This window comes from Halichoerus grypus, chromosome 6 (assembly GCF_964656455.1).
Source record: "Halichoerus grypus chromosome 6, mHalGry1.hap1.1, whole genome shotgun sequence".
Taxonomy (NCBI): Eukaryota; Metazoa; Chordata; class Mammalia; order Carnivora; family Phocidae; genus Halichoerus; species Halichoerus grypus.
In genome coordinates this window covers 65,687,072-65,702,468 of record NC_135717.1, presented here as the reverse complement: position 1 = coordinate 65,702,468, position 15,397 = coordinate 65,687,072, and the positions used below count along the sequence as shown (strand labels likewise).

The 15,397-nt window shown below is 38.6% G+C and overlaps 1 protein-coding gene across 8 annotated transcripts in view; it reads right to left on the bottom strand.

Moving 5' to 3' along the window:
• ACBD5 (acyl-CoA binding domain containing 5) overlaps positions 1-12,129 on the bottom strand; it is a 41,662-nt gene extending 29,533 nt beyond the window's left edge. For 3 of the 8 annotated variants that reach the window (XM_078075278.1, XM_078075276.1, XM_078075277.1), the window contains exons 1-6: positions 11,958-12,127; positions 11,603-11,774; positions 7,633-7,753; positions 5,951-6,023; positions 207-321; positions 78-110 (exon numbers count right to left, since the gene is read on the bottom strand). In XM_078075278.1, the coding sequence (XP_077931404.1) occupies positions 78-110; positions 207-321; positions 5,951-6,023; positions 7,633-7,753; positions 11,603-11,774; positions 11,958-11,972 (529 nt within the window). In that variant the 5' untranslated portion in view covers positions 11,973-12,127. Of the gene's footprint in view, positions 1-77; positions 111-206; positions 322-5,950; positions 6,024-7,632; positions 7,754-11,602; positions 11,775-11,957 lie in introns of all 8 variants that reach the window. The other 5 variants (XM_078075281.1, XM_036085618.2, XM_078075280.1 and 2 more) reach the window with 5 other exon arrangements.
• Between the last annotated feature and the right edge of the window lie 3,268 nt (positions 12,130-15,397).

The following is a 15,397-nucleotide window of genomic DNA, read 5'->3' as shown; positions in this document are numbered from 1 at the left end:
AAGTTATATAAATTTGTGAAAATTCTTTTGCATGTAAATTTTAAATAAAATGTTTACATGGATGTCATTATTCCTACCTTCTAAGTATTTAGAGATTTTCTCCAGTCGGACTGGCATGTGAAAGTAAAAAAAAATTAGACATATAAATATTAATGCATGCATAATATATCAGTTGCTGGATTAAAAACAAGGTAAGACAGTCCAACCTGAGGTTAAATCAGAAGTTCTGCCACTCTTTTTGTCTTCTACAATTTCATAAAATGGACCTATGACATGTAGCAACTCTTCAACTTTCTCAGTCATAGGCATAGTTTCAAGAATCTGTAATCAAAAGAAACAAATCTTATGAAATCACAAACTACTAATCTCATATACATTAGTACCAAATAATATTTACAATTTATTTAGTAATATTTTTGAGATCTGATGTTCATTTATAGATTCCCCCAAGTATCTATATTAATTACATACTTAAAAGTGTATACTCTCCTAGAAGAGTTTCAAGTATATTAAAGATTTAAAAGTGTCTTCATTTTGAAGACTGTTTTATATAGGCTTCTTTTAAAATTTTACACAATAACCTATAAATTGTGCATTAAAAACTAAGGGCAGGGTGCCTGGGTGGCTCAGTTGGTTAAGCGACTGCCTTCGGCTCAGGTCATGATCCTGGAGTCCCTGGATCGAGTCCCGCACCAGGCTCCCTGCTCGGCAGGGAGTCTGCTTCTCCCTCTGACCCTCCCCTCTCTCATGTGCTCTCTCTCTCAAATCAATAAATAAAATCTTTAAAAAAAAATAAATAAATAAATAAATAAAAATAAAAACTAAGGGCACTAATGTTAAATACAACAGAAAATTCTGGGGTTAGAGTAAAATTATTTTGTCTGTTCTTTAAGGTAGTGTTTCTAAAAGGGCACAAAAGGAAAGTAGGAAACGGTCATCACTTTCAGTCACCTTCACAACTATGGGCCATTTTAGAATCATCAAATTTAAAGAGCAAGGTAAACTAACTGAAAAGGCATTCAAATAAACAGCCATCAACTGGTAACTGATAAAGGAAAATATTTCCATATAGGACATATTTTGTAGATATTTAAAAAGAATAAGGTTAGCTTTGTGCGTGCTGATGGGAAAACATCTTAATTTTTTTTTTACAGGCAAAAGGTAGTTAGTGAACAGTAGTAGTATGATACCATTATTAGTTTTTTTCTCTTTTTAAATAAGAAGATATAGATACATATATGTGTTTTCCGAATCAATCTACAAAATAGAATTAAAAGTAATTATCACTTAAACAATTAAAATGGAGGAATAGGGAAGACTCACTTTTCATTTTATACTTTTTTTTGATGTTTGGATTTTTTTCATTTACATATATTACTTTTATTACTAAGATGAACACATTTATTACTTTAAGCAACCAAAATCCTCTATCATTTTTGCATATTTTTCACTTATACACAGTTTTAAAGTGGCCACTTGTATCTTTAAAATTAGGAACAACCTCAGACTCCTCAGTCACTCTCCCTGCTTTATTGTTTGCTTACTGCCTATCTTTCGCAATACAATGTAAGCTCAGTGGAACAAGGCCTTCCTCTGTTTTTCATCACTCCTGTATTTCCAGCATCTAGCACATACAAGGAATTTAATAAACAAGGCGGGGGTGTGTTGAGAGATTATACAGAATGAACTATGCCAGCCAAATCTCAGTCTAGGTAACTACTCCTTAACCCCAGAGAAGATTTTATTTACAATATAGGTGAACTAAATCAAGTCAATTGGATTGTAACCTATCCCAATGAAGACTATTTGGTGAGCTGCATGGACTCTAAAAGCAGCATCCAAAGCACAATAATTTTTCTAGGTTTCTCTAGCACATTTCCTTGGTAAGAAACATCAATTCTGTATGATGAAAATATCCTATCAAAGGTACAGATATGCTGTATTGTAAAGCAAGCAAAGATTAAATTCCTCAGTTTTTTTGTTTTTTTTGAACCAAAAAGATGAACCAAAAGATGAACACATCTTTTAATGTCATCCAAATCTCAAGTGTTCTACGCTCTGTTCAGTAGACAATCTTACAGTTTCTCAAGTGCCTCTGACATTTTGAGGAGTGTCTTATATCTCAATCCTGAGCCTGTTGTGCACTAGAAGAGTATAACACCCACTGTAACTTAAGGAATTAGTGTTCTGGGGAAAAAAGAAAAAAGAAATTCACATTCTGGTTTTTCTCTAAATCTCCAAAAGATGGTTATCATCAGTCAAGCCTTAAAAAGAGAAAGCCAATGTTCTGGACTTGTAGAGCTACAGACCAGACCCGCAGCCATGGTAACTTTCAGCTTCCATCCTTTATGAGAGTCTGTTCTAATCTTCCCTCTAGTATAGCGATTATCCCATCCTCTTGGAAATCCTGAAATAATTAGTCTGGGGTTATGCTGGGGCATTTTTTTTTTAAAGCAAGATCACCCTAGTGATTTCAATGTGCAGTCAGAGTTGAGTACATCGATCTCTCTTTAAATCCCACACACATACTGCATATTATTCAAGTTCTGGCTGAATTCTCCAGAAATCCTCATTAAGAAAGCCTATAAAATTTGGGGGCGGCTGGCTGGCTCAATCGGTAGAACATGCGACTCTTGATTTTGGGGTTGTAATTTTGAGCCCCACATTGGGTGTAGAGGTTCTTAAAAATAAAAATCTTTAAAACAAAAACAAAAAAAGATAGCCTGTAAAATTTGTACAGAAAATAAAATTTTATATTTCCTTTTGATAATGAATCAAAATTAACTTTAAAGAACTAAGAAAAATTATTTCCTACAAACCACATTATTCTGTTCTCTCAAAGCTAAAATCCTATTAAATTATTTTAAAAGAATTTTTGATTCCAACAACTTTTTGTGTTTTTCACTGAACAGTTTATAAATTACAAAAAGCAATTTTCCACAAAACATTATCTATTATAAGATATAAATTAAATTGATAAGTTCCTTAAACGTTTGAAGGCAAAAGCACAGAATGAAATTTATACTAAAAGAGTAAGTCCAAAGAGCAATAGCACAGTGGACTATATTTACAAATATAATTTAAAAACTGGTTCAGGGGACGCCTGGGTGGCTCAGTCGGTTGAGCGGCTGCCTTTGGCTCAGGTCATGATCCCAGGGTCCTGGGATCGAGCCCCACACGTCGGGCTCCTTCCTCAGCGGGGGAGCCTGCTTCTCCCTCTCCCTCTGCCTGCCACTCCACCTGCTTGTGCTCTCCCTCTCCATCTCTACCAAATAAATAAATAAAATCTTAAAAATAAATAAATAAATAAATAAATAAAAATAAATAAAATAAAATAAAAACTGGTTCAGTTAGTAAATTACTGTAATTAGAAAAAGTCCCAGGGCACCTGGGTGGCTCAGTAGTTAAGCATCTGCCTTCGGCTCAGGTCATGATCCCAGGGTCCTGGGATGTAGTGCAGCATCAGGCTCCCTGCTCAGCCTGCTTCTCCCTCTCCCTCTGCCTCTCTCTCTCTCAAATAAATAAATAAAATCTTTAAAAAAATTAAAAAGCCCCAAATTCAGTAATCAAATCTTTGGGACAATGTACTACCCCACACCATTATTTAATACATATATATATTTTTAAGTAATCTCTATACCCAGCATGGGGCTTGAACTCACAACCCTGAGATCAAGAGTTGCATACCCTACCAACTGAGCCAGCCAGGTGCCTCTGACTGGCCCCGAAACATCATTATTTAAAAGCATACAATTTAATCTGCCGATGTCCACAAAAGCAAATCTCTGAAAATTCTTTCAAAAACTAATCAGGGCGCCTGGGTGGCTCAGTTGGTTGGGCGACTGCCTTCGGCTCGGGTCATGATCCTGGAGTCCCGGGATCAGGTCCCCGTCGGGCTCCCTGCTCGGCGGGGAGTCTGCTTCTCCCTCTGACCCTCCCCCCTCTCATGTGCTCTCTCTCTCTCTCATTCTCACTCTCTCAAATAAATAAATGGATAAAATCTTTAAAAAAAAAAAAAAAACCTAATCAAATTTTCAATCGATGGGTATCCTAACATTCTTAGATTTATCTCTAAAAGTTTACTATAAATTTTATTAATATTCACCATATGAAAAATGAAATAGTTGGTATATCCTTTTAATTAGAGAAGTGTTACAGAAATCTACAGGCGCAGTGGAAGTATCTTAAGACAGCTAAAAGGCAGAAGTATAGTTTAAATCCATCTCCCTCCCACTTTAAACTGTGGTACATCATTAATTAATCAAATCGTATAGGGAAAATGGGTAAATTTTACCTAATGTGTCAATTCAACTTTACATGATAGAAGTGTGTCCTAAAAATTAGAATGATACTTAAAGAAAGAAAAGGAATAGTTACCAAACCAAAAAGGCTTTTGAAAGGCACCTTTGTTATTGTGCTACTGATATAGTTAACAGCCAAAAGGACTAAACTCTGCCTTCTGTTATAGATAAACCAGGTCCACTAATAAAAACTGAAAATTTAACAAAGGGCACAACTTTGAGCAGTATAGAAGAAAACAAAATAAAACAAAACAAATGAATCTCAATCAACCGAACAGAAATTACTTCTAGAAATTAACACTGCCAAACAATCTGGCAACTATTCCTTTTTATAGATTTTCTTTATGTTCACAGATAATTTATTTAAGATTATCAAACAGACCTAAATTTTACAATTTCTGATCCAGTTCCAAAATAGAAATGGTGCTTTATAAAAAGACACTAAGAGTATCTTTAAAATCCAAGATTTCGGGCGCCTGGGTGGCTCAGTTGATTAAGCGACTGCCTTCGGCTCAGGTCATGATCCTGGAGACCCTGGATCAAGTCCCGCATCGGGCTCCCTGCTCGGCAGGGAGTCTGCTTCTCCCTCTGACCCTCACCCCTCTCATGTGCTCTCTCTCATTCTCTCTCTCTCAAATAAATAAATAAAATCTTAAAAAAAAAAAAAAATCCAAGATTTCTTCATAAATTTGCTCCTCAAAACAATCCCTTGAACAGACTTAAAAGAGCTAGTTAGTAAGGAATGCCCTCCTTATTAATTACCAGAGACATTAAAAGAATCCTTATCTTATTCTGCTTCTGAAGGATCTCTGCATTCACAGAAAAATGCTTGTTACTAAAAAGTCTTGTGATAGGAATATCTCAATTTGTGGGTCAAACTTGATGAGAACACTGAGGGGCAGGGTTGTTAACTATTTGTCCTAAGTAAAAAGTTCCAAAGCAGAAATGGTTTCAAGACAGCCCAGGTACTTCCCAGATTCCTGAGAAAGGGACTTCAGTACTTCAAAAGATTCCTATTTCCAAACTTTCTGAAGAAGTTGACAACGGAGAAAGACAGGGAAGATTAAAAAAAAAAAAAAAACACATCACTACAATGTGATCTTAAGGAAAAAACATTGATCTTAAGACGAACATTGAGGAGACAGATAAAGCACTAATAAATTCAATAACTTAGATGTTATATCCTAATATATTATAATCTCTTTGTTCCTTAAAACAAAGCAGCTAATTTGCTTGATAACAAATTAAATTAGAGGGGCGCCTGGGTGGCTCAGTTGGTTAGGCGACTGCCTTCGGCTCGGGTCGTGATCCCGGAGTCCCGGGATCGAGTCCCGCGTCGGGCTCCCTGCTCGGCAGGGAGCCTGCTTCTCCCTCTGACCCTCTCCCCTCTCATGCTGTTTCTCTCTCGCTCGCTCTCTAATAAATAAATTAAAAAAAAAAAAAAACTTTAAAAACAAACAAACAAACAAAAAAAAAACAAATTAAATTAGAGCTGCTCTGAATATTTTCATTTTCTTTCTTTTTTTTTTTTAACTCATGATCCTGAGATCAAGATCTGAGCTGAGATCAAGAATCAGACTCTTAACCAACTGAGCCACCCAGGTGCCCCATGAATATTTTCATTTTCTGCTGTGAATTATTTCCCCTACCTTTTTCATTTCTTCAACATATGCAATCATGGCTTCCTCTTTGGTCATATCACCCAATGAACTCCAAGCATCCCTAGAAATGAGAATATCCAAATAACAAAAAGACACGTTTTCCATTGGCTCAGAATGCAATTTATAGTCAATGCTATAGGGTCATTAATTTAAAACAGGCTCTCTACTTAAAGCCTACACAAAGATACTATGCCCTCAAAGGATCACTTTAAATGTACCATCTTAAAGAAAAGTACCAGAGTAAATAAACTGTCAAATTAAGATTTTTTAAATAGCATTTAAAACTTTAAATAGCATTAAATACACAGCCCATCTATAGACTATAGACTATAAATTACAGAGACTATATTATATACACTATAGAACAGACACTATAGACTGTTGAAAAATATTTGCTAGGAACTCTTCAAAAATTTTATATTATAAAGAACAGTGACATAAATGAACATTTTAGAACTCTACATGAAATGAACTATCACAGCCATGTTTTAAATGAACAGAAGTTTTGCTTAAAAGTTTCCATTAATTTAAACAAGAGTCTAACTTATACACTCAAAAAAGAAAAGTGGTTTCCTACTTCTAAAAAAAACAAAAATGTGAGGCAGAGGACATTTTTAAAACCCCTAGATAATGAGAATAGTCCTTTGAAATTTTTGCCTAAAATGAACACCTTTCTTTTTACAGAAGCAGTTTAAATCAACCAATGGTCATTTCTGAGGAAAAATCATAAAGTAAATCAATTTTCTTAAAACAGATTAAGTAACATACTGCTATTACATTTAACCTATTATCTATGACTATTCATAAAGAACTTAGAGGAAAGTACAGTACTAAGAAATCCTCAAAAGAGTTTAAGGACTTCCAATTCAGTGTAAAGAAATTTAGCCATTGCGCACCTGGGTGGCTCAGTCAGTTGGGCATCTGCCTTCAGCTCAGGTCATGATCCCGGACACCTAGGATCGAGCCCTGCATCAGGCTCCCTGCTCAGCAGGGAGTCTGCTTCTCTCTCTGCCCCTCACCCTGCTCGTGCTCTCTCTCTCTCTCAAATAAATAAATGGAATTTAAAAAAAAGGAAATTAAGCCATCAAAATGTGTGGCTCTTAAGACATGCTTCACCAATTAGCATACTCTGTTCATAACGTACAGTCTATGTTACAGAGGTATCTCTGGCTATTTTATGGTTTTCTTAAGTATATTAAAAATCAAATTTCTATTCAAGTACAGTGGGACAGGAGGGACACGGCCTAGATAAAAAGTTAGCACAGTAGTCCCTTAGTCATACACCTAGTTATCATCGAAAGGCTCAAGGCAAACAGTGTCACTTGGCAAGTAAAGTCATTATTTTTCTTGGTAGGTACAAGAGGCAGAAGAGTTTGTTTAATTGACTTTGGGAGTTGCTCTTACAATAAATGAAAAAAACTCTATCAAAGGAAAGACTAACTGAAAATGATATTTTTTTATCTTTGATACACCTTTTGGTTTTATTTTCTTCTCTTCCCCAAGACTTTTCTATTTGTATGAAATTGTGTTAAAAGCACATGGAAGATAAAAATTGGATCTAGTACGTTAGAACACTTCTGCTCAGAATAATATATAACCACATAAATAAGTCGTATGATAATTATGTCATTAAAATAAAATTCCTTTCATAGCTCTCTATATGAAATTACCATTTGTATCTTCCAATAGGATCCCAGAATCCAGGCCTTGAAAGTTTACAGGGTCCTTCAGTTGCCTGCTTATAGAAGCTATAGAATTTGAGCATCATTTCATTTGTTGGCTGAAATGAACCTATTGGAAACATATTAAATACAGATCACTGGAGAATACAATCAATAATCTAAGGCTATAAATCAGCTTAGCTAAATATTTCATTAATAGTTCAGATAATCTTTTATTTTTGTCTTACAGAAACAAACGTTATGGCTCTGTTAGTTGCTATACTCTTTTGATTAAAAAAAATCTCAGATTTTTACACTTTAATAACAATGCCTAACATAGTCCAGTAAATAAAAGAATAAGTGAACAAACATGCTGTAGGTGTTATTAAAATAACTGGCAAATGTCATTTAAAAAAAGCAATATATGAAAATATAGAATAACTGCATTATCCAACTATAATAAGGTATTTTTTATACAAAGATTGTGACAAACCAAACTGACTAGCATAAATGAAAAAGTTAAATGTACACTCTGCTTAACGGAACTTCAATATTAAGAAATTCAACTCCTCAGGGCGCCTGGGTGGCTCAGTTGGTTGAGCGTCTGCGTTCCGCTTAGGTCATGATCCCAGAGTCCTGGGATCGAGCCCCCAGTTGGGCTCCCTGCTCAGCAGGGAGTCTGCTTCTCCCCGTTCTTCCCATTCTTGCTCTCTCTCACTATCTCTGTCTCTCTCAAATAAATAAATAAAATATTTTTAAAAAGAAGAAAGAAATTGAATTTTCTTGGCCAAATTTCAATTTCTTGATGAATAAGGAAGTTTGGCTAAAATCAACCAGTGTGTGCTGTGGTAGAAAAAGAATTAATCCAAGATAAAAGAGATTTCTCAGGGCGCCTGGGTGGCTCAGTAGGTTAGGCCTCTGCCTTCAGCTCAGGTCATGATCCCCGAGTCCTGGGATTGAGTCCCGTATGGGGCTCCCTGCTCAGCGGGGAGTCTGCTTCTCCCTCTGCCTGCCGCTCCCCGATTGTGCTCTCCGACAAATAAATAAAATCTTAAAAAAAAAAAAGACATTTCTCACTTCCTACCTGTGTAATATTGGACACATCAATTTCATTGAAAATCAGTCTTCATATATGTCCCTAGCATATCTATAACCTTTTTTATGTTAAAAATTTCTAATTGTGGGGTGCTTGGATGGCTCAGCCAGCTAACCATCAACCTTTGGCTTGGGTCATGGTCCCGGGGTCCTGGGATCGAGTCCCATGTCGGGCTCCCTGCTCAGCAGGAAGTCTGCTTCTCCCTCTCCCTCTGCCCCTTCCCCCTGCTCGTGCTCTCTCTCTCTCTCAAATAAATAAATAAATAAAATCTTAAAAAAAAAATTCAAATTGTATGCATGAGTGTTATAAGTTGCAATACTTAATAAAAGGGAAAATTGGAATGCAAATGTTTTATAATAAATAATTGCCTAAATAATTATGATACATATATACAACAGAATAGTTTATAACTACAGCCCTTAAAAATTATATGGCATGAAAGTATAAACAATGGCTTAAGAAAAATTTCACAATCTACTATAAAGTGAGAAAAAAACAGTAGTTTAAAAATAGCATATCCAGGGCGCCTGGGTGGCTCAGTCATTAAGCCTCTGCCTTCGGCTCAGGTCATGATCCCGGAGTCCTGGGATTGAGCCCCACATAGGGCTCCCTGCTCCACAGGAGGCCTGCTTCTCCCTCTCCAACTCCCCCTGCTTGTGTTCCCTCTCTCAGCTGCGTCTCTCTCTGTCAAATAAATAAATAAAATCTTAAAAAAAAAATAGCATATCCAATATAATCCATTTTTGCAAAATAAGTATTTATATACATAAAAAGCAGAATAGAAGGAAACACATCAAAATGTTAAAGATATCTGGAGAAAGTAAGCATAGAGATTAATTTATTTTCCTTTTTGCTTACTTGTGTTTTAAAATTTTTTACATTCAGTGTTTTTGTATGTTAATTCTACACCAAAATTATTATAAAAATAAAAATTAAAACTGTAAAAAGGTATTTTAAAAACTTTATAGATTGCATAATAAACAGATAACATGTAGTAATCAAAAACGAGTAGTTTATAAACATTGTGAAAATTACAACATAGACAAGCTGAGAGCTGGTGTTTCAAGTTTGGCCAAGAACGAATAATTAATTCCAAAATCACAGTAACAATTATCTATATATAATAGATGCTCCTTTAGGAGTATCTATTAGATATATTATTTCAATAATATGGTCCTTCTTTATATAAAAGGTAAAAAAAAAAATGGGGAAATTACAGTTAAAATGGTTATGTATTTTTTTAAGCTTTGAAATAAAGTTTTATTTGAAAAAATATTTTTTAAATGGTTACCTATTTATTTATTTTTTTAATGGTTACCTACTTAAATAAAACAAACTAAATTTAAAACACCAAGAGCCTCATTTCATAGTATCTTCAGTAAATCAAAATAAGATACAAAAGTTTATTTTTAAAGTTTATTATTTGTTATGAGTGATATATACATTAGAATAGATTACAGCAAAAACTGATAAGGTATTGTATATATTCTGTGTGTAAGACACCAGATAAAGTATAATCTGTCACACACATATTATATGAGAGCCCCGATGCAAGGCTCTATCCCAGGAGACTGGGATCGTGACCTGAGCCAAAGGCAGACCCTTAACCAACTAAGCCACCCAGGGGCCCCTGTTCTCTTAATAACAAACCCCTCATATGTCCTCCCCTAGTTTGACGTTTGAGATTACGAAAAGAATACTATTTTACATATATTTGTTTTCAAAACCTTTTGAATCTCTATTTAATGAATTTTTATTAAACAGTGTTGAATATTCATTACCAAGACAATTCATGATTAAAATAGAAAACATATTAAATACTGCAATAACGGTGTATTCATGAGTATTCAGTGAGTTTTACACTCTGGCACAGTAATAGTGCTTAAAAGCATCATTTAAAAAATACAATTTTAGGGGTGCCTGGGTGGCTCAGTCATTAAGCATCTGCCTTGGACTCAGGTCATGATCCCAGGGTTCTGGGATCAAGCCCCACGTGGGACTCCCTGCTTCTCCCCCTCCCACTCCTCCTGCTTGTGTTCCCTCTCTATCAAATAAATAAATAAAATCTTTTTAAAAAATATAAGTTTACTGTGAAAAATAATTCATATAATGAAGGATAGGAAGTAAAAGATAAAAGTTCCCCTTGCCAAGCCTCTCCACAGAAAAAAATATTTGAATAACGGCTTTAAACTTCCCAACTTTGGTCAAACACATAAAATTACAAATTCAGAAAGCTCTGTAAACTCTAAACAGGATAAATTTGAAGAAAACCACACCTGGACACATCAAAGTCAAATTGCTAAAAGCCAAGGATAAAGAGAAAAATTTTGGAAAGTAGCCTGAGAAATGACACATTAAATACAAAGGAACAACTGGAATGACTTTTCTCCTAAGCTGCAAGGAAAGCCCAATATAAGAATAAGAAAGAGAACACTAGAATAAGAGAATAGCACACACAAAAAAGTCACAATCATATGTATTTATTAAAATAAATCATTTTACAAATGAATATAGTTATTCTTTCCTTTCCCTCCCTTCACATCGAAAGTTTCTGAAAGGCTTAAATAGTACACTTCATGAGTATGCGGCACCAAGCATCCCCAACCCAGTTTTTTTTTAAACATATCCAAATCCGCAGTCATTAAGTAACAGACTTCTGTTTTCAGCAATAAAAACTACTCAAAATCTTGAAAGATCAGCAGGTAATTAATTAACACTCTTTACTCTTTACCTTCCCTCCAATTACATTCCTTTTTAAACGCAGAAACGAAGGAGGTTAAATCAGCAAGACTACAAGCAGAAAGATTAAAGGAGGCGAGGTTCAGAAACTGGGGCCTCCGGCCTCCGCAGGAGGCTTCTCCAGGCGGGACCCAGCGCACTTACCATTCTTCGGCAAACTCTGGATCACCTTCACCGCCGCCTCAAACCTGGTTTCGTGCACGGATCTCGGGTCGGCCATCTCCAGCCGCCAGCGCCGGCCCCAGTCCCGGTCCCAAGGTCTGTCGGCTGGAATCAGGCAGCAGCAGCACCAGCTTTCCCAGGAGCCTGCATGAAACTGGAACATGGAGCGCAGCCGCGGATCAACATGCCCAAAGGGAGGAGGTCCACGCAGCTGGTCACTGCCCCGTTGCCCTGCCCTATCCAGGCCACACAGATCGAGGTGGCCCAGCTCCTTCCTCCTCCCCAGGGCGTGACCTAGGCCGAGGAGCCGGCCCGCAGAGACAGAAAAACAACTCACCGAGAGGAAGAGCATCTCTAGCACAACACGGAGGGGCTCCGGACACCCGTGGTCGCGGAGCTTCTCTCCCACCCGCAGGACCCTGGCGGAGCAGCCACACTCCCCATCCCGGCGGGGTCCGTCGGTCAGTCGGCGCCCTCCCCACAGCCCCGCCCCAGAGCCACTAAAGGACCCACTAGCTGCGGCCGCGGGTGCGGCCGCTCAGCCGACTCCACCCACCCGCCCCGCGTCCGAGGCGACGACGCGCGCTGCTGTCGGTCGCTTGGGTAGGGCCAGAGAAGAAGGCCAGGCAGGGAAGTGAGATGGGTCGGGTTCTCGGTTTTTGAACAGGCCGGACCGCCGCGTCTGTGCCAGTGCAGCCGGACAGTGGGAAGCGCGCAGGGGAGGCGGGGTTGGATCCTGCACCAGGGCCCAAAGGTACCGCTGGGCAAAAAAACAAAACAAAAAAACAAAACAAAAAAAAGACCCTGCGATCCACAGCGCCTGTCCTCTTAGGTTAAGGGTTGAGGAATGTGATGGGACATAAGAAAGGGCTTTAGATCCGGATAGGCTCGGTGCGAAACTCATGTTCTGCCATTCGAGTTCTGGCAATCTTTACAGCACCCTAAAGAGTAGATGAAAGAATGTGAGATGCTGGATCAGTGTTGAGCAGTGCTTGGGCGGCGATTCTTCGGCAGCTTTAGCCGCCTTGAGCCAAGAAAGTCCGAGAGTAACCAAAGGCGTGTGGGAAGGTTGCCCGCCCCCAGACTGGGCCGAGGGAGCAGGGCACCTTCCCCAGCACCACCACTAACATCTTGCCCTGGGGAGCCGGGCAGAGCCCAGCTTCAGCCCGATTTAATAGGCCGCAGGGCTCGGGGGAGGGAGCATTGAGGACGCAGTACGGACTGTCAACCCTTGAAAGGGGTACCGTGGGCCTTAACCTTTCTAGTATAACGCCCCGCAACCTCAGGCACCCGGAAGAGCCCCCAGGCCCACCTTGGGGGGATTGAAAGGGGTTTTAAGGATGGAGTCCTGCGGCCCGGAAATCCCCGAATTGCCAGGGCCTCTTTGTCAGTTCGGGGTGGGTTAGGAGGGTTACTAGCAGAAATCTAAGCGCAGACTGTAACCTACTCTTCCCTCTGAGCCGCACTGCCGCCATTTACCTTGGCATTCCGGGGCAAGGCCCGTAGGGTATTGTCCCCGACGCCCGCCCCTCGCCCTGCACCGTGGACTTGTGGGAAATGTAGTCCCCCCACCCCCTCTGCGGCGCTTCCGGATACCTCCCTTTGCGGCCCGCGTTCTTCCCACCTGTTCCGGTTCGGTTTCTCTGTACCGCAAACGCTGGAGCCGTTGCGGCGGAAATCCCCCCTTCCCGCTGCCTAGCACTCCGGGGCCAATTCACAATGACACACCCGCTCCCAGCAAGAGGGACCCTCTGTGATACCTTCAGAGGTATCCTGCTGAGACCTGGTGTGAATCGGAGAACTGGGGTCTAATTTTTTGCTGCTGCTTGCTTACTTACTTTGGGGGCAAGTATCTGAAGGCAGGGGCCGTTTAGGTAATTAAACACTACCGTTTTCCCGAATGCCAGGTATTTGCCGAGAATGACACACGTTCCAAAACCGCTATACGGTGTTTACGAAAGAGGAAATGGAGGCTCACGGTAACTAATTCGCCCAAGGTCCCACAGTTTAGTAAGTAGCAGAGCCAGAAGCAGTCCAAAAAAATCCTCTTGCTGGGCGCCTGGGTGGCTCAGTCGTTAAGCGTCTGCCTTCGGCTCAGGTCATGATGCCAGGGTCCTAGGATCGAGCCCCGCATCGGGCTCCCTGCTCCGCGGGAAGCCTGCTTCTCCCTCTCCCACTCCCCCTGCTTGTGTTCCCTCTCTAGCTGTCTCTCTCTCTGTCAAATAAATAAATAAAATCTTTAAAAGAAAAAAGAAAAAGAATACTCTGAAAAATTAAAAAAAAAAAATCCTCTTGCTTTAGATCTTGGAGTTCTTCCAGGACGCCAAAGTGTTAATAAACTAACAGTTTTTGTAATTTACTCAAACTAGGAAGAATTCGTGTTTTTTTTTTTTTTAATTTACGTGTTTTAATATCTGCTGCTTCCTCTCTTTGTTTTTGTATTATATTCATTTCAGTTTCAATCTGTTCAGTCATGCATACTTATAAAAGGGCTGGGGTGTTTATTTCTAAGTCTTCATTTTGACAACTCTTCAATAAGTTTATGTAATAAGCAAATGTATAGTATGTTGGTCTTTAGGTACGGATGAATAGGAATTTTCTGTCAGTGGTTTTGTGGAATTTCCATTTGCGGGTAGTGTGGATTTCCAATCAAGGAGAATAGCATAAGGAGAAAGGAAATTGAGATTATTCAGATAAAGGTATTTTAAAAGTAGCTCTCTCATGTAGCTGTGCTGATTTATATGTGGTAACTCCTACTGAAACACAATGATGAATATGATGGATTGACTCAGTTCCTAAGCTGCCTTCCATTTATGTGAACAACCTATAATTCTACCTAAAATATATCTCATGGAACACTAGTTAATATCTTTCAGTACCTTCAGAACAGTGCCTGATATGAAGCATTGTTTTTTTAACTGAGATTTAATTGACATACAACATTATATTCGTTTCAGGTGTACAAAATAATGATTGTTTATTTGTACATACTACTAAATGATCGCCATAATAAGTGAAGCATTCTTTTTTCTTTTAAAGTTTTTATTTATTTATTTGACAGAGAGAGAGCCCAAGCAGGAGGGAGCGAAAGGCAGAGGGAGAGGGAGAAGCAGACTACCCACTGAGCAGGGAGCCCGGCCCGCGGAAAGGCAGATAGATGTTTAACCAACCGAGCCACCCAGGCGCTCTAAGTGAACCATTCTTGCTTGTGTCTTTCTAGAGATATTTTAATCAAGAATGGGCCCACTTCTTACACATGACCATAAAAAAGGTAAAATAGTATCTTTATGTGTTTTAATAAACCTAAAGGAGTAAATTTTAAAATAACCGAAAAATTATTCTTTTAGATGCTCTTTCCTTTACAAGCATTTTTAAACTCCTACTATGTCCCATGGGACGTAATTAACACTGAGGTTACAAAGCCCCTCAGGGAACTCAGTCTAGGGTGGTAAGTAGCCATGTAATATAATAATCACAACACAATGCAAAAGTGTTAAAATTGAAGGATATAAAAAAAGCTATATTATGTACACAAAAACAAGTACATAAATGTTCATAACAGTACTATTTAGTAACAGCCCAAATTTGGAAACAACTCAGTGACCATGAACAGTAGAATAGATACTACTGAAGAGCAGTGAGAACAAATGAACCACACCTATTCAACATCTATGTATCTCATAGACTTAATGTTGAGGGAAAAGAATCTAAATTCAAAAGAGAACATAATGTGTGATGCCATTTATATAAATTTCAAAAACAGGCAAAAGCAACATG